Here is an 18,439-nt window from a genome sequence, read left to right as displayed (position 1 = left end):
GACTCAAACGTTAGAACAGGCTTTTCCCCGCAGCACGCCGTGTAATAAATACTCACAAAGGAAACTTATGTCTAAAAATGCATCGTTAAAACACTCGACTCCAGCTACATGACGCGCAGCTGGAAACACTTCACGCAAGTCGAGCTGCCCGAGATTCACAGAGTTTACAGAAAATGTTACATTTTTGTGATTTATATCGTTATCGGACGATAGATGTCTTATATCGGGATATGAGATTTTGGTCATATCGCACAGCCCTAAACACCAATATCAATAATTACATTTATTGTTGGCATTTTGCTGGTAACTGCTGTCCCTCTTACTCCACTATCACCATACTGTGTTTGTACTATCCCAATAGACTGTCAGAGTTGAGCATTACACCCCGGCCAAAGTGAAACAAAGTTAATATCATCCTAGAAATACCGTCTTCTTATTCCACGTTTTTGACTCCTTGCAACATACAAAGCTACATCACAGCTAAAACTTTAGTTTAAGCCTCCAGTGTGTTTTGTTGGTAGCATGAATACACTGTTAGGACACAAGCCTCTCACAGAGATGTGAAGTGCCTCCTACTTTTCCTAGTGAATATTTCGTTTCAAGAGCTTCCCTTCTTGTGGGCAATTTTCACACTTTTAATCGTCACCATCCAAATTTCCTGCGCTGCATGAAATGTGATGGTTTTCATGCATGTACAGCACAATCTACAAAATTCAAATCTAGGTTTAAACAGTGTGACTCCATGATGCTCCATTTCTTCTTTTTCAGTAAAAGGAAAATTTACTAAAAAAAGAACTAATTTGTCAATTTAATAAGTGTGCTTCGTGTCCTCGTTCTGTTGACCTTAAACCTTTCGGTTCAACTACAATCTTCACACACATCCTCAGATTATCCTCAAGCACTCTTGAGGATCTATGAAACCAATCTGTAAAAACTATTCCAATTTTATGGATTTAAAAAGGTGCAATAAATGTAGGATTGTACCTTTTTCCCCCCTAATGTGAATACATTGCCATTTATATTATTCAAACTATAAATATAACGGCAAAATGCCATTTATGTCTCCCTTGTCTGAACACATTATATTTAGGTGTCGTTTAAAAAAAGATCGCATGTTTACTTGTCCAAGTATGTCAAAAAGCCAACACCTTCTGGGAAGATCATCACTTTTTACACTTAACGGCAGTAATATCTGTACCTCAGAGTTGCTGGAAGCGCAGGAGCTGGCCCTTTTTGGACACAGTTTGGGTCTGGAAAAAAGAAAGGAAATACCACAGCAATTCAATTTATATTAAAAGACACATCTGATATTCAAATTTTACGGCTGACCTCAGTTGTTTCCCCACTCTGAGCAGTGTTTTCTCAAAAATAAAAAACTCCTCTGGGGGTTTGTAATTTCGACCACAAATGTTCAAATTGACACCACCACATAAAAATGAATTGATATGAGAGCTTTCTGATAACACTAGCCGCCTCAATCCCGGAGCTATTTCCACTCAGTAATTGCTGTGTTACCGTGTGGAAGGATGGGGCCGTCACACATACGCTCCAGTCTGCTTTAACGGTTCACAGGGTGGTTGTTGCTGAGCCGTCTTTGCTATACATTACACTCTTCCTCTAGGGATTTTAATTTTGTCAGTGCTGATGCTCATTTCAAGTATATGTGAATTCTGACCCCATGCAGCGCTCTGATGTGAACACTGTAGCTGCTATCAGCAGCAGATCTAGCTAGATATGCTTCTCCACAGGTATTAATGTGGATATTAGTATTAAAGTCTTCAAACCACTCGCCTGTTTATCAGGGTCTAACATATCTGTCTGATGTTATTATTTGACTTCTCATGTTCTTAAGGTTCACGTGAAGAACTGAAGCATCCAGGAATATTTGAGCAAGTACCCTTTTATTAAAAATGGCTCTCAGCTGAATGAGTTCATATCCAGCTACCAACTCAGGGCAACCCCTGCTGTGACTCTCATGCACCTTGGGCTGTTTTCTGACAACAGGGGATCTTGGGAGTTACCCTCACTGCTGCATTAAACTTGCACAATCTCGCCTGACTCGCCAGGCTAGTTGGTTTCAAATGGTTTCTGTGAACTTGTTTAAGTAAATAGGGAACAACTGAAATAGAAAAAAACTGCTACTGTGGGTTTCTGTGAGCTTGATGTTTCGTGGCAATGCATTTCCTGGCTTCTGAATGACTTGTGTTTTTGTTTTTGCTAATTACTCTTTGATTTTATTGAACATGTGTTACTAATTTCCCTGTCATTAACAGTGAGAACGCAAGGGTTTTTGTGCCTAACGGATGAGTTGGAGAAACTGAGCAACATTTGAAATCAACACCAATCATATCTAACGGTTTCTCATTGAAAGCTCAACACTGAGACGGGCATTTCTAAATTCTGAATCTATCTGGACCAGTAAGCTAAACCAGTCTGCTTGTCAGAACAGATAGTATTACAAACCTCCAAACTTAACCCTCCAGTTTGTGTTCATTGTCCCCTGGGATGGAGAGGGAACAACTTGTAAACTACACCTTTTGACTGACTCAGCTGAGTTTTACCTCTCCTCGTTGTCCCTTGTTCCCATTTTCTCCGCCCATTCACTTTCATGCAGCCTCTGTGTTTTTGTGCAGTGGAATTGATGCCAGGTGCTGTACCTTGAATGCCCTGCTGTCTATGGTGAGAATGCTTCACATCAAGAAAGCCGCACAGTTGCAGCCAAACCCAACTAATCACAGAGGGTGACCACATCAGGGACTGAGACTTCCAGCTGAGTCAACATAACAATGTCATGACTGTGTAGGTGTGAGGGTATTAGTCTATGTGTATATAAGTGTGTGTGCGTGTGAATATGTCATCCCAGCTCCTTTATATCTGAGGAGAGATTACCTGTAAAATCACCAGAATTTGGAAGGTTTAATTCTAACAAAAGCAGGGTTTTTTTACCTTAATGCAAAAACGTCTAACTTGTCTTGTAACTCTTTCACTAGCTATTCACAAAAAAAAAAAAAAAAAAAAAAAAAAAGGATCATGCTTTTGAGGTTGTAGCGCCCAAATGCTGGGACCGCCTTTTAGGTCAGCAGAATCTGTGGTTTCTTTTAAAAGACTACAGAAAACTAGTTTCTATAGGTTGGCTTCTCTTTAACCCTTTGCCCATTATCTGTGGCCTTTTGTTCTCCTAACGTGTGGGTGTATGGGCGAGTGTATTCAGGAATGAATAAAAGGCCATGTGTTTGACTCTGATCTAGAAATATGTACACTCATTGTTTTGTTTTTTTTAAATAATAGTAATAATAATAATAATAATAATAAGCTGATATGCCCATAGTGAGAGCACTAACTTGCCATGCTTATGTTAGTGTAGCATGCTAGCACATGCTAGGCACTGTTAGCCACAGTTTAGCTACGGCTGAAGGGTAATGCATCTTTTTTTGGATGGTTTTTGGTCTTTAACCAAAACTGGACAGATGAGAACTTGATAGAAGGAATACACAAAAGGGATGGGATTACTGAAAAGCCTTTGTTCTGTAAATCAATTAAATATGTGTGTTAGACATTTCCCTTAAACTGGAACTTGGTGGTGTAGCTACACAAAAGATCAGATTATTAGCGAACACAATTAACATCTAACGGTAACCTCTAGGAAAAAAAACAAACTTGTAAGCACAAAAAATTGCAGTATGACCTTACAAACCTGAGCGAAAGATGATTAAACCCCAACTCTTCAGGTTCTACACTCTTTTAATAGAAAATATGGGGAAAAAAGAATAAGAAAAAAACAACTAAAAATGAGATAAATAGGAAAACTGAATTCAGGTTGTTATACCTACATTTGAGCCAGAACTGTGAACTTTTCTGAAAAGCCCAAAAATAATGAAGCATAACATCCAACCTCTAAAACTAACGTTTGTTCAGAAATTTAAGTAAATAACTGACATTTTAATGAAAAACATTATAAAAATGAAAAATCATCTTTGATTTTTTCCAGCTTTTTTATAAAACTTTAAATTGTGAAATTCATGGATAAAAGCAAGAGTTTGTGCATATTGATAGATTAACTGTTACAGAAACAAAACACAAACCTTCGCCGAAGCAGCTCAATAATTACTTTTAAGGGAACAGTGTTGCATTTTGTTTTCTTTGTTCTTCTTAAATGTACTTTAGGAAGCTTGTTGTGGAGTTAAGAAGAAAAAAAAAAGGTTGTCAGAGGTCCAAAGTAACATGATATTTAGAATCCTCATGCGTCATTCCCTATATGTTGTCAATAGAAACAATGACAGTAAGAAATATAGTTTTAAATAGCTCTATATAGCATTACTATCACTTTGACCATCAGGTCAGAGGTCAAATATGACATATTTTTAAACATACTCTATACTTTCTATGTGTTGATAATACACACTACACTTGTAAGAATCATAGTTTACGTTCTAAGGCTTTGTGTCAATTTTTGACCAATAAAATCACTAAGTTGACCTTGAACACCTTGATCAATGCAAACCAAACTTTAATGAATTGTTACCATGATTCACTGAAGCTTTACCAGAATTCACTCAAAACCTCGTCCTGTTTTTACACAGAATGATAACGTGCATGCAAACACTACCAACAACATGATTTTGTTGTTGGTCATGATGTTGGTAATTACCAGTACTGTTATTCAGGGCCGCTGTGGCATAAATGTTTCATTGGGTGGTGGTCTAATTCATTTGATAAACACTGTACATATCCATCTCTGTCTCTATTGTGAGATGTTGGAACTTTGAATGAATATTTAGTCAAAAAAAGAAAAAATAAAAGCTTTAAACAAACAGTTCTATCCCATCTTCAGGTAGCAAAGCACCAGCCTGATGCTTTTAACATCGTAAAGCTCTCACAGTCAGGAAAACTAAAAATGGACTGTAAGTCAAGTATCATTTCAGTGCACAGTGCTGTATTGGATTAAGGTGGTGCTGTTTCCAAAATGTAATGCCTTTAATATAATAAAGTTAACACTTCTATTACCTGAAAATGATGCAGTGGGCACTTGTAAGTATCATAGCGAAGAAAGCAGCTCCACTCACTGCAGCCAGCAGTGTGTCTAGCTTATTGGCAGTATAAGCTGTGGCACGGAGGTCTCCTTGTGGCTCGGTCAGGTTCTGGTAGTGGAATAGAAGAGCAAAACCACGTCCCCAGTGGGTGGTAGTGATCAGTTCCATGATAACCTCCACCATTTCCTGGCTTGAGCCAAACACCAGCTGGCTGCTAGGAGGCCGGTTAGACCCACAAAACCTAGAGGAGAAGGTGATGAGGTCTGAGATGTAGAGGACATCGTGGGGGCAGGCGTCAAGGACAGACTGCTGGGTTTCAGGGCTTACACTTAGACTGTTGGTGGAGTGTGGTGAAGAAATGGTGGTCTCATCCACAACTGTGGTCGGGTTAGTACTAGGGTTGGCATCTCCCCTTAGGTGATATGAGGAGGCAGAGTTGATGGCTTTGTCCCCAGGAGGCACAGCGTCAGGTAGGAGGAGGAGAGTGGAAGGAGGTGGCAAAGATAGGCTGGAGGCAGCATCTGCAGATCTTTTGGCAGAATTCGAGACTTTGGTAATCTCCATTTTTGTAGACTGTTCTTGGACAACTATTTGCTTCACCTCACCATCTTGGAAGGATTGCTGAGTCTTTGAGCCATCACCTACACTCTGAACCACAGGATCTTTAGCCACTGAAGAGGTTTCATCGGCCCCTAAGGTGCCAGGGGCGAGAGTTGCCCCATCCTCTGCATCTTCTTCATCAAATTTAGAAGCAGAGAACTTGGACTCTGAGTCATGACTTTCAAAAACATCAAAGTCAAATATCTCCAGAATAAGCTGGTAATCAATAGGTACAACAAACTGCCAGACGCAGTGTGTCCCAGAGGAGTAGTTGTATGGGAAGCCAGGAGATAGAATTAGGCCTTGAACATCCACCACATCCACCCTGGCACCACAGTCAAAATACACCTGCAACAGGAATTATTTAATTAGTTGTGTCATATATCAAAATCTGCTTTTAAAGTAGATCTAAAAAGTCTTGCATTTTTTAATTTCAGACATTGACACCCTTTCTAAGACCTTAGATAAACAGGACGCAACTCAAAAGGTTAAGCACAAAAGCAAAAGCCAATGTCCCACCAATACTTGCATTTTTGTTATTCTTTGGCATTTCATTGCTAACTAGTGATACATTACACCGTCTAATTCTGAAATTTACTGATTACATTTTCTGTCTGTGTCAACATGTACCACTAAGTCAAACAACAAACGTCACTTGTGGTTAATTGCATAACAAAACCAGTTTGAAATGGTAAAATGGACTGGGACTTGCAGCTGTATTCAGAAGTTTACATATGCTCATGTGCATGAATGCCAAGCCCCACCTTGACTCCTCCAAACACACCTCCTGGCACTGTGGTCAAATAGCTGATTCGTTGTTTTGTCTAACTCTGTCTAACCTTCTTGTACAGAAGGGCTGTTACCTTTTTCTTTCAACTGTTTTTCCCCCCAGGGTAAAACAAAGTAAACACTCATTGATCCAAATCATTCAATTCATATGTTCATGGCTACGGGTGAATAAAATCAAGCACCTGGGCATGCAGACTGCTTCTACAAACATTTGCGAAAGAATGGGTCTCTCTCAGGAGCTCCGTTGCCCATTTCATGCTCCCAGCTTTGTGGGAACAGGTTGGGTATGGCCCTTCTTGTTCTACCATGACTGCATGACCATTGCACAAAGCAAGGTCCATAAAAACATAGGTGAGTCTGGTTTGGAGAACTTTTGAGAACGTGGCCTGCTCAGAATCCTGACCTCAACCCAACAGAACACCTTAGGGATGAATTGGAGAGACTGCGAGTCAGGCTTGTTCTTGTCCTGGCAGAGACCAAACGATTAAGCATAGTACACAAATGTTAAAAGGGTTGAGGCTGGAGCTTTGGTAAGGCAGGTAGGTTTAATGTTACCTTGCTTTATCGCTTCCAAAACCAGTTTTAATGTGTGTTTTGGGATTACTGTCCTATTTGAATACCCAAATGTGTCCAATAGTCAACTCTCTAGCTGATTTGAGGTGAAGTTGAAGAATCTGGAGTTAATCCTCCTTCTTCATTATTCCATGCGCTTTGTATAATGCATCAACACCGGAGCATGAGGCTGCCACCACCATGCTTGACAGCTGGTACAGAGTTCTTAGATTTACAAATTTATATTTACTCCTCTAAACATACCTCTTGACGCTGTGGGTCAAATAGCTCGGGGGGGGGGGGGGGGGTGGGGGGGAGGGGGGGGGGTCCCGCCTTCTTTGAATGTTTGTATAATGCATGTTACCACACTGTTGAGCAGCTTTTAAAGTATAATTCATTCAAGAATGTGATTAATGCTTTCAAATGGCCTTGTGTAGTTTTTGACACCATCCATTAAACGGCACTCATATTTAACTTGATATCTGATTGTTCCTTAGTTACAGACTGATTGGTTATTACATTTTTTTTTACCTCATTTAGCTGACTAAGAAATTAATCACAAGAACAGTACTTATATGCACATATTTACAATAATCTGTTGTTGCTAGCTCCATAAGACCTTCCCAACCTGTAAACCTGCATCAATCTACAATTTTCCTTCTTATTATTCAATGAGTTTGCTGAACTTTCTCAATGTTCTGAAAATTGGTCAAACCAATAAGTGCTGTCAAACAAATACTTCATGATGGCAAAGAGAAACTACCAGTTATAGTCAATCATGGTCGCTAACAAGACGATAATAGGCTTTGAGCTTATCAAATTAAAATATATCATACAACCTTCAGCACCAAATATTAAAAGATTTGAGGGTATGATATATTTGAGCCTGTTAAAAGTTTTTTTTAAACTTATATGCTGTATGCTATACAGTCATTCTGCCCTGGAAAAAGAACAGTTAAAACAACTCTTAAAAGCCCAAAATTACCATGACATTCATGTCCAGGAGTGCATGTTAATTTCTGACCACATCTGTATATAGCGCGTTTCTACTCAGGTCGAGCAGTCAAAACGCTTCCTTCTTCAGTGAACTATTCAACTCTGCTGTTCCTCCTTTACATCAAAGCATAGGTTTCACCTGGGTAACCTTGGGGAAGGGGACTGGGGTATTTCTTTAAACATGCTGGCTATAATTCTTCCCAGGTGTTCACTGGTATAAGGGGGACCTTTGCCCTAAGGAGAGGCAGATGCACAGTTGGTTGGGCCAAGCAGCTGAGAAGCAGACCTTTGTAGGGGGGCTGAGTGTTTATGAGCTTTCCTGTTGGTCTTTCCTGTTGTGGCCTGTCAAAAAGCCCTAGTCTGGCTATCCTTCTTTCCAGACAGGTAACAAACCAACAACCACAGGCGACGTTTGTGCTCTAGACTGGGCTGGAAGTGTACTAGATCTCTTTGAGATTATAGTTCACATGGGAGCTGTGCAACCTAGATCGGGGACATGAGAAAGCTAAACTCTGATTGCTACAGGAGTGATCTGCCCCCATCCAGCATTCTGCAGTTAGCACATTTAAATTGGTAAAACCTGCATGTAGTTTTGACTGGAAAAGTGAACCACTCACTCAGCCCTCAGGTCATCAGGATGAAACTAAAAACATTATCGCCAATATAGTCTCATAGGCAGGCCACAGCATATTAAAGACACGGTTCTCAGCTGTTTAGACATTTGGAAACATATCCTAGAAATTTCACAATTAGCAAGTCCATAGCTGCACTCACACTCTCTCTTGAACTTTTTACATGAGTATTATATGATTATTGACTTAAGTTACCCTTATCTATGACCTCACCACTTTGCATAATAGTGAGTTACATAACAGTACCTTAACATGATCCACGTTAGCCAGCAGCAGCTTTCAAATTGTATTTCAATGATCTCAAGAGGCATTTCTACCCAGATTGATGAAAATAAACAAAATGTTAATTTAAAAAAAATCCCCGAGGACAAAAAAAAAAAAGACGCAGTTAACATCTGCCCTTTCCTCTGCTATTGACTTACGCTGGAACACACATTAAGTACCCATCTCGCTCAGTGCCAAACGTTTATGTTTGTGGGCATTCAGCAGTCTGTCACATTGTATCAAAGTACTTGGAATATATGATTTCTGGAGTACATTACAGTTAACTTTACAAACAGTAATAGCATTGCCAAAGACACCAAAGACCAGTGTTTGTAGCATACTAATGACATATTATACAAAATCTTTGCTCACTCTTAGTATTTAAAACTTTCTGACATTACTCATTTTCTGATCATTTTCTCCTGATACTCTGAGGCAACTACATTAGTGCATGACACGTTTGGATAGCCTACACACTTAGTAGAAATTAATGTGATGTGTGTGATGTGATTAATGTGAGGAAAGAATTACACGGATGACATTTGAGCGGGCCAAATGCCATTCCTGCTGAAGTTAGAGAGAGTAAGCCGATTAGGGGTTTGCAGCAAGGTTGGGCAATGACGGCACTTAACACCACAAGGGTGCATAACATGGCAAAGAGAAAGATAATACCGCCTCCAGCCAATGGTACCATTAGAAGATACACCTGTGGTATTAATTTCAAAATCCTACGTCGCCTTCTTCTCAAGTTATTGCAAGATTTTCAGAAACCCTGAACTCGGACCTGGAGGTCGAGGTCACTGAGATTGAAACACGTCCCAGATTTTTCTAGCTACAACTATGACATCTAATTCGCTTCATTCTGGAGTGACTGCATCTACAAATTTGGGTGTAAATAGCAGGGCTGGGCCATATCATACCGTTCACGGTAATACCAGTATGATGTTAGGCATTGATAAGAAAATGAAATCTTGTGATAGAATATGGGTAAAACGCGCATGCGCAGTGCCTTTGTTTTCATATGCACATGGCGGAAAAAGCATGGCGGCGACGGAGAATGAGAAGGGCGAAAGCGGATCGTTGAATGAAACGGATGAACCTGAACTGGTTTGTAAAAATGCTGCAGCTTCAGTGGTGTGGAACTGGTTTAGCTTTCGTCCGTCAGATACACGACAAAGCACATTTTTTTGGTAGAGCATGCTAGCGGTCCGTTGTTATTACCGAACCGATTTTCTGTGCTACACGGCGCTCAAGAATCTGTCAAAAAAATGTTTTGGTACAACTTTGCTAAGCTACGAAGCCGCACCGCTTGATGGATTGTCGGAGCATTACGGCTGTCGTAGGCGGAGCCTCGCAGAGTGATACGTACTGTGCTTCAACATAATGTTACCGTATTGTGTGTATGACCTCTTTAAGTTCTGTGGATATTATACATGGTTATGCTGAGGATGTGTCGGCCAGTTTCCACTGGAAACGCCTTTTGGTTAAACTGTCAGTGAGGAATTTGCATTTGCACTGTTAAATGTTTATATAGCTTTAATGCATAAAAAACAGCTGCTTGTTTAAGTGAAAATACATTGATGGGTTTTTTGCACTAATAAAGTTGAGGAGTTGTAAAGTATTTTGTCTCGCGTCAATTATATCATCAGTTATATCGTTATCGCGAATTTTCAAATATATATCGTGATAAATATATTTGGCCACATCGCCCTGCCCTTTCACAATTTAAGGCTTTTTCTCAACATAAAATTCTAAATAAATAATTTGAGCCTAGGTAGTCCTGGCAACTTTAACATTGCTGAGGTTAAACCCTTTTTCAAGTAAGGTCTCACTTATTTTAACAAAATATCATCACATCATGACCAGTTCTCATCACAATCGGCGCCAAAATCTTTGTTTTACTCCATTTCTTTGCCGTGTTCTGATGCAGAGATAATAAAACTATTGCAGTAACACCACAGATTGCATGTAAAAGATTAACATAGTTTGTGGAGTGTTATTGTAAAGACTTGGCTTTACAGTTTTTTACTACAGCCTTTTGGCCATAGCTCTTAGTTTTCTGAAACCAGACATGAATGAGGGGTGGATCTGACTGTGAAACTGAGTGCAAATTCCTACAGAAGCTAATTATCAGTCACAAGTAGGCCTTCCCAAAAGGCTGTGTAAGTCTTCCATCCATTAAAGTCATTATCTATAATTGGAATCATGAATCACAGATCTCAATGATATCTATTCCTAATTACAACAACAACAAAAATAACAAGTCTCCAAAGTAAAAGTCTGTGTTACAAATGACTGCCTCCAATCCAGGCCCATTATGTAGGGAGGAGAAGAAAAAAAAGAAAAGAAAAAGTCAGTCTCAACCCATTTATCAGCGTCCTGGGATGTATAGCAACACCTTAAAGCATGTGCATATATCAAAGTTTTTGTTGCGAACTTCAAATTAAAGTGAGTGTAGCTTTCTCAAAAATATAAAAATTCTCAATTTGAATATTTGCCATGTTGCCTTTGGATCTCTGCAATTAAAAAAAAAAAAACAGGGAATACTGATTTGCAAATCCACACACTGTGTTTTTACTGAAATTTTGTACAAGGTCCCATCTTCATTGGACACAGGGTTGTATATGCTAGACTACACATGAAAGGGCCCCAAAGTGCCACGGTGTCTAATGGAAATGGGACATTCTTATAATGCCAACATCTCAGTTCTGTTACATCACAGGCCGCTCTACTGGCAGGCCGCTAATTATTCAAGGATGCCTTTTCTCATGACAAAACAATGGGCCACATTGCTGTTTTGGTGAACCACTCCACAAATGGGGAATGTGGATAATATTTTAATGAAGTGATGCTAATAAGTACGTGGCATAAGAGCAGGCTGGTTATGCCACTGACAGCAGCTTCCCCGGACACAAGTAGACCAACTGAGCACGTAATTGTCTAAAATGACTTGTTCAGAAAAATATTGGACCAGCTGCTGTCATTACTGGGAGGCCCCAAGCAAATGGTATTGTTCCACAGTTTTCACTTTGGATCACCAGATTTTTAAACCAAAGAAGAACAAAAATAAAAAATTATTCCATGACGGCCATAACAAGTTTGTCTAATTAAACAAACTGTCTAATTAACTAGCTCATGTTGTGCAGCTGATTTATATACCATATTTACTGGACTCTATGCATATACCCTTACTGCTTTCATAGGAACTAAGGAGAGTTCAGGTGAGTGTTTACACAAAACCACAATCCATCTTACCAACAAACTCCTCCCAAGGTCAGACCATGCAATACTCTGGAAAAAAAGACCTACCACCTCAGACTCTACTGGGCTCAATAGCATGTCAAAGTTCAAGGCCTTAGAATTGGGGGAAAAAAATAAAACAAGCATGTTTGGAAGGTTTGAGACAGGAAAGAAATAATAGAAAACCAAAAAATACAAGCACACAAGTACCAAAAACATAAATAAATAAGGTGTAGTAATAGCCCAGGCAAAGTCCAAACCTCAATCAATTTCAAATGCTGTGGCAGGACCTGTGCATAAAACGGATGCCCTCTACAATGATGTGACAGACTGATAAAGTCATACAAAAAATAATCATTAATAATAATTATAATAATAATAATTAATAATCAAATAATTCTCATTATGGTTGCTAAAGGAGATTCTATAAGCTATTGAATCATGGGGTGTACTTGTTTTTTCACGACTGCACAGAGTCCCGTGGAAACTCTTTCAATTACCACATGTAGTAATATTATTACAAATTTCAGCAAATATAAACTCATGACAAAAACTACTGTTTATCATATTAATATACCAAATATGTACATTATATTGTAGAAGCTATAAAATACTTTCATAGCTTATGTCTGATAATATTTTACTTTTGTAAAAAAAAAAAAAAAAAAAAAAAAAAAAAAAAAAAGTGTTTTGTTTTGGGGTTGTTGTTTTTTTTGGGGGGGGGTAGGGGGGGTTGGTTTTACCACCCAGGCTGACGACACCCCAGTGAAAACTGCAACATGAGCTGCTTCTGCTGAAGTTCTGTTAACACACACACTCTGCCTCTCATGCACAAACAGCCTGGGACTGGCTCATAAACAGGCAGGCAGGCCCCTCAAAAGGGGGCAGGAATCCTCACCAGCCCTGTTTACTGAAGAAGCGACACTGCTTTGCAGGCTAGTGCTTGGGTTGCAGCAGCCCACTCAGGACGCACTGAAATCACACTCCACTTGTGAACCAAATCTGAATCAATATCAACATAACTAAACTTTGCCATGCAGTAAACAGTATGAATAAAAAAAAATTTAACCAATAAAAATGTGTGGATTATGTCTTCACCTCCTCTCAAATAGACTGGACTTGATGTATCTGGGATACAAGTATGAAGACCAAAAAAAAAAAAAAATTCAGGTAAACAAAGTGACACAGCTGCATAAAAAACATAAATTTAACCAAAAAAAAGAAAAAAGAAAAAGCTTTACTGAAATAGAAAACATAAAATTCACGAGGATGAGAAAAACCTAACAAGATTATGAGTCTCTCTAATTTAATTAAACCACTTTGACTCAAAGTTCAGCAAACATCTAGGAATTCCCCAGAGTTACACTAGTTTCCAAAGATAAGGACTTAAGGGAAACTGCAGCATTCACAGAATAAAGAAAACAAACTCCAAGGCTTAGAAACTCAGAGCTCCAGGTAGCAAGAACCCCAGAATAACAAGGACAGACTGCAATCAACTGAATCTTAACCTCTTTGTGACAGTCTACACATACACAGACAGAAAAAAAAAAAGCTCTTTGAAGTAATTCTCCACAACTGTGAAAAGGTGCCGATACTCCAGCCCAGGACTTATCGCATATCCCCCTCGTGTCCCTGCCTCTCCTACTGGGATTAAGTGGCTGCACGCTCAGCCAATGGTGAGTTTTTATAAGTAACTGGCACGGCAGTCTGATTAAATCCAGGCATTTCTGGGGTTGCCCTTGTTGGCCGCTTCAGCCCATTTTCATCACAGTTTGCATCAAGAGCCATTTATGAAAGACCTCTTTGAGCTCATGCATGTTTGATCAACTTTGTATTTACAGAGCCATCACTGGATATTCACTGTAGCCTACATGGATAAGTGGGGTGCTGTAAATTATTACAGCTGTGGTTCTCTAAAAGCTATGTGACTGGGTGGGCTTTTCCATGTTTGTGGTGTAAAACCTATTAACATATTTCCTCTAAAAAAAAAAAAAGGGGGGGGGGGGTAAAAGTGCTGCTGCTGTGGTAGCTGTTAAAACCTTTGGAACCCTGTGGCGAATCATGACCTTATCTTCACAGTGGTTTCAACTGGTTTGGAGAAATCATTCCCAGATTTTGGAATAAGATTGAGCCAATGTATCACTGATAATTAGTGTTTGGGCAGCACCCCTATGAGAAGCCCAATGCTGTAGGCTGTGCTGACAGAGTAAATTGGATTCAGTCAGGATGCAACAATATTTCCAAGTTTAAAAACATCAGAATTGCCAGAAGAGATCATTTTTGAATATCATCTCCAACATCACTGATAATCCCTGAACCAGTGTGCTCAGTCGCAAATATTGACAAAGCTATTAGAGCCCTTCGCTATGACAAACCCTGAAAAGCTTTCTGCTCTAAAATGTATTGATTTATCTCTACTAGTACTAAAACCATGTTTTTATCCCAGGTTTATCCAAAAAGCTTGATCTGACTCAGAGGTGTGCCTCTGTCATATGAGCAGTATATTCATAGTCACGAAGCGAAGCACCTGATTTAACAAAAGTAAACAAACCAGATGATCTTTAAAAATTAAAAAAAAAAACCTCAGAAGGCAGCACCAGCAGAAACTTAGTTTAAATATTCCAGCAGACAGCACCAAATTAAAACATCATCCAGGTTTTACACCATCTGCATCTCTGCTCATCAGTTCATCTCTACCAACTGCAGATCACTGACAAACTATGGCATGTTAATCCGTTCACAGACCGAGCAGATCCTTCATCAGACATTATTCATTCTGAAAAGAGAACTCTGCCCTCATTCTGAAATACCGACCAGGGCAACACATGCTTCCTTTTTTTTGTCTGACAGCAATAGAATAAATTCCAAACTTGTTTATGCTCTTCTGGAAAAAAATCAACTTAATACAAGGGGAGCAGAGGACAAAGCCATCATTTACTGTGCCACTTCAGGCAGATAATTGCAAAGATAGTGAGAACCCTATGCACACAGGAACTAAAGCTGGAGACGCTGACAATTCAATATAGTGTGGGCTTTTGTTGTCTAGCTCTGAGGACTGTGCTGCTCAGCCATCATTCTTCATCAGTGGAACTAGACAACTGTTGACAAATGGAAACCACAAAGCTTTTCCTGACCGACAATGTGACAATCGCGTTTGAGGAGATCTGTGCCGAAGGTAACCCTTTATATAACGATACCAGCCATTGTTACAAAAATGGGGACAATATACTGCATCACACAAAAATGGCAAACAGAAGAATCAGGGATCAGAAGACTGAGCGGATGATGCACTTTAAAAATTAAAAAAAAAAGAGAAAATAAACAGTTCTCTTGTTTTCCTCAGTCACGTGTAGAAATCTCCCTCTTATACACTTTCTCACCTCTGACTTCTCTCAGGTAATTTCATCAGTGCAACTTCAAAACCTCAACCAATCAACTCTTAAGCACTCACAGGCACTAATCTGACATTTTAGTGACCTTTTGCCTTCTTCTGTGGTATGTCAGAGACCAGAGAAGCAGCTCCTGACCATTTGCTTTCCTCTACACCAGACAAGCCTTTGGATCATGAAGTTTTCCTGTCAGAGGCAAAGCTTTGGACGTCACAGTCACCGAGTATGAGAAGTTTCACATAAGGTTAACATGTTCCCAATGTGGTTCTCATTTCAGCAGTTTGGACTGCATGCCATTCTCCAACTCTGAAGTGCAGTAACATCAAAAACATGCCCTTGCCATCAAAACAACTCTTTGAAAAACTTTAAGGATATAACTGCCTCAAAATTTGGAGTTAAAAAAAAGGAGGAGGAAAAAAGGAATAAGGACGGATCTTTTTGCCACTTTTTCATGAAGGTGCATGAGAGGAGCTCAAACTGAAGTGAGAGGGGAGGTTTAAAAGTCTGGCTACCGATTACGTGACGGGGGTTATTTTTGCTATATAGCCACGTGGAAAATTGTGATATAATAAAAGTAAAAACAAGTAAATAAATTAAGAAATAATACATTAAACGACTGAGAACCTCGTTACACAAAATGCCAAACCACGAACTGACCCCAGGGTAATTCCGATAACCTGTGTATGTTAAATAGTTGTCTCCTGCTCAGCTTTCACAATGAGATGCGGCGCGCTGTGAGGGTCATGCTAATGTCCCGTCCTGTTAGCAAGCACGGCGTAGGCGAACTTTAAGAGTAAAAGCTGTAAATTTAAGGGGGCAATGCTAATTGCAAAACTTCTCCCCAGCGTAAAGTAAAAGCTTGCTTGTTCTTCGAAGCGGAGTACCCTTCTGATATACTCTGCTGAAATGTTATGCAACCAAAGGCATTTAAAGGTTTACATTACCATATTTTGAAACTTAGTTCACACTACGTACTGCTTCTTGCTATCGCCTACACACAGAGACGTCTGTAAGAACTTCGTTACGTTGGTAAAATAAAGGCTGATGGTAACAGGCGGACTGCATTTAAATTGAAAACGTAGCTAACGCAATTGCTCGTCGGACGTGTGCCGAAATGAACGGTGGCGCCTGTTTTATCGTATAGTAGCTGGGTTCAACTCTCTCGGGGTCAATGAGTTTACCAATAAGCGAACAACTGTAGAATATCACGTTTTCCGAACGGAGTTCGCGGCTCGGTTCTCTACACAAGTGAGCACGACACTCAAAACAGAGCTAAGAACGTGTGATTTATTTTTGCAGCAAAGAAATGTCAACTTACTTTCTGTGCAACGCATCCCATCACGAAGAGTAGATATGCTGTCATACAAACATGCACCCCGAGCGACGTAACGTAGCTCATTTTTCCCTAATTGTTTCTTTTTAACGCCACGCACATCGAACTGTGTATCCCGCTCCTCTGCTTCCCTCTCATTCACCTGAAGTGTCGGGAGCGCGCTCCCATCGTTCATGGGCAAACGCGGACGAACGCCGGACCGGACCTCTTCCTAATAAAAGTCTCCGGTTCTTGACTTTATCCTTCCCGGTAATTTTAATTATTAGTTCGTACATTTGAGCCATCACTTTTGTTTGGTTTTATTGTGGTTTCTTTCAAGTACCAGTGCTAGAAATGGATTTTTACAGTATTATGAAATGTTTCTTTCAGCTGAACTATTTTTTTTAAATGTTCCTTCTTTTTTGTCCGAGTACTTGTAAATCAAACCATGTGTATTTTATAGATTTTATTTTTTTACATAAGCCAAACCAAATGAAATTATCCAAAGTATTTTAAATATCACTTGTAGAATCAGAAGAAGAAGAAGAAATATAAGCCGTATTCACAGAATTACCACAGTTGTGTTGAATCCAGGTTTCTGCTTTGGGGATTAAATTTTATTTCAGTATATTTATATCAGAAGAAAATTAATTTTGGCTTGCAGATTCGGGAGTTCAGTCTCACAAACTACACTGTTAAATCCGAAATATCCTTCACTTAAACAACATCCTTTAGTGTAACATTCAAGCCATCACTCAGAATGGTTTCATTTGATTGTGATGGTTTATATTTGGACTGTAGGAAAAACTTTACCGGTGTCATTGTTGTTACCGCCATTAGATGGAGCCAAAGGCAACTGAAAACCGAAAAGAAGTAGAGGAGAGTGAACAAGGCCGTGTGATTACAACTTCCCCTTAATTCATTCAGAATTATTCCCTCTTATCCTGGATGTCTATGTAATCACTCCATGTCACCCAGACATTCTCAGATTAGCCTTAGGTTTGGAAAATAGTTATCAGAGGCATGTAAACAGAGAGGATAATGTTTCAGTGTTTTTTATTTATTTTTCTTGCCTTTAAAAAAATAATACATTTCCCAACAGTAAAACTATATTTTCTTTTTTTCCACAGTGATCACAATAAATATGGAAAGACTTATAATATAGTCATATTAAATAAAAAATATGACAAAAAATGTGAGCACCAGTCCTTGTGTTCAAAACTAACTCTGGGAAAGGTGCATACGTTTAAATTAAGATTTATTGCATTTGTTATAACCACAGCTGTAGCTGCTAAGTGTGACTGGTAAAAACTGCAGAGATTTTCAATACAGCATTTCTAAACATGCTAGTTTTCTTTAGAAAGCATAAATTATTTCTATTTGCACGCAATAACATTTTTTTTAATTATCAGTGAACTGTGAACTGAAACCACTACTGTGCAATGACGTCCTTTGCCTCTGTAATGCTCAAATCCTGTAAAATCAAATTAAAACTGAGGGTTATCTTCCAATTTACACAGTGTATGAAAACATCAGCAAGGATTTGGCCTGTTACTTTGGAAAGTATTATACCAAAAAACCCCAAAAGAAATAGCTTTTCTTGAGAAAAAGAATTGTTAATGCTCACAAAGCGGG

General features: G+C 39.2%; 1 protein-coding gene across 4 annotated transcripts in view; it reads right to left on the bottom strand.

The window, feature by feature from the left end:
* The window catches only part of si:dkey-112e17.1, a 25,342-nt gene extending 8,303 nt beyond the window's left edge, over positions 1–17,039 (bottom strand). Inside the window, exons 1-3 of one of the 4 annotated variants that reach the window (XM_005933326.3) lie at positions 16,811–17,039; positions 5,005–5,978; positions 1,199–1,250 (exon numbers count right to left, since the gene is read on the bottom strand). In XM_005933326.3, the coding sequence (XP_005933388.1) occupies positions 1,199–1,250; positions 5,005–5,978; positions 16,811–16,891 (1,107 nt within the window). In that variant the 5' untranslated portion in view covers positions 16,892–17,039. Of the gene's footprint in view, positions 1–1,198; positions 1,251–5,004; positions 5,979–16,436; positions 16,765–16,810 lie in introns of those variants that run through there. The other 3 variants (XM_005933325.3, XM_005933327.3, XM_014337111.2) reach the window with 3 other exon arrangements.
* Positions 17,040–18,439: the final 1,400 nt, after the last annotated feature.

The sequence above is a fragment of the Haplochromis burtoni genome, unplaced genomic scaffold (genome assembly GCF_018398535.1).
Source record: "Haplochromis burtoni strain Fernald_Lab_line unplaced genomic scaffold, NCSU_Asbu1 Contig_166, whole genome shotgun sequence".
NCBI classification, from domain to species: domain Eukaryota; kingdom Metazoa; phylum Chordata; class Actinopteri; order Cichliformes; family Cichlidae; genus Haplochromis; species Haplochromis burtoni.
The sequence above is the reverse complement of the archived record's forward strand: the minus strand, read 5'-3'. Positions and strand labels throughout refer to the sequence as shown.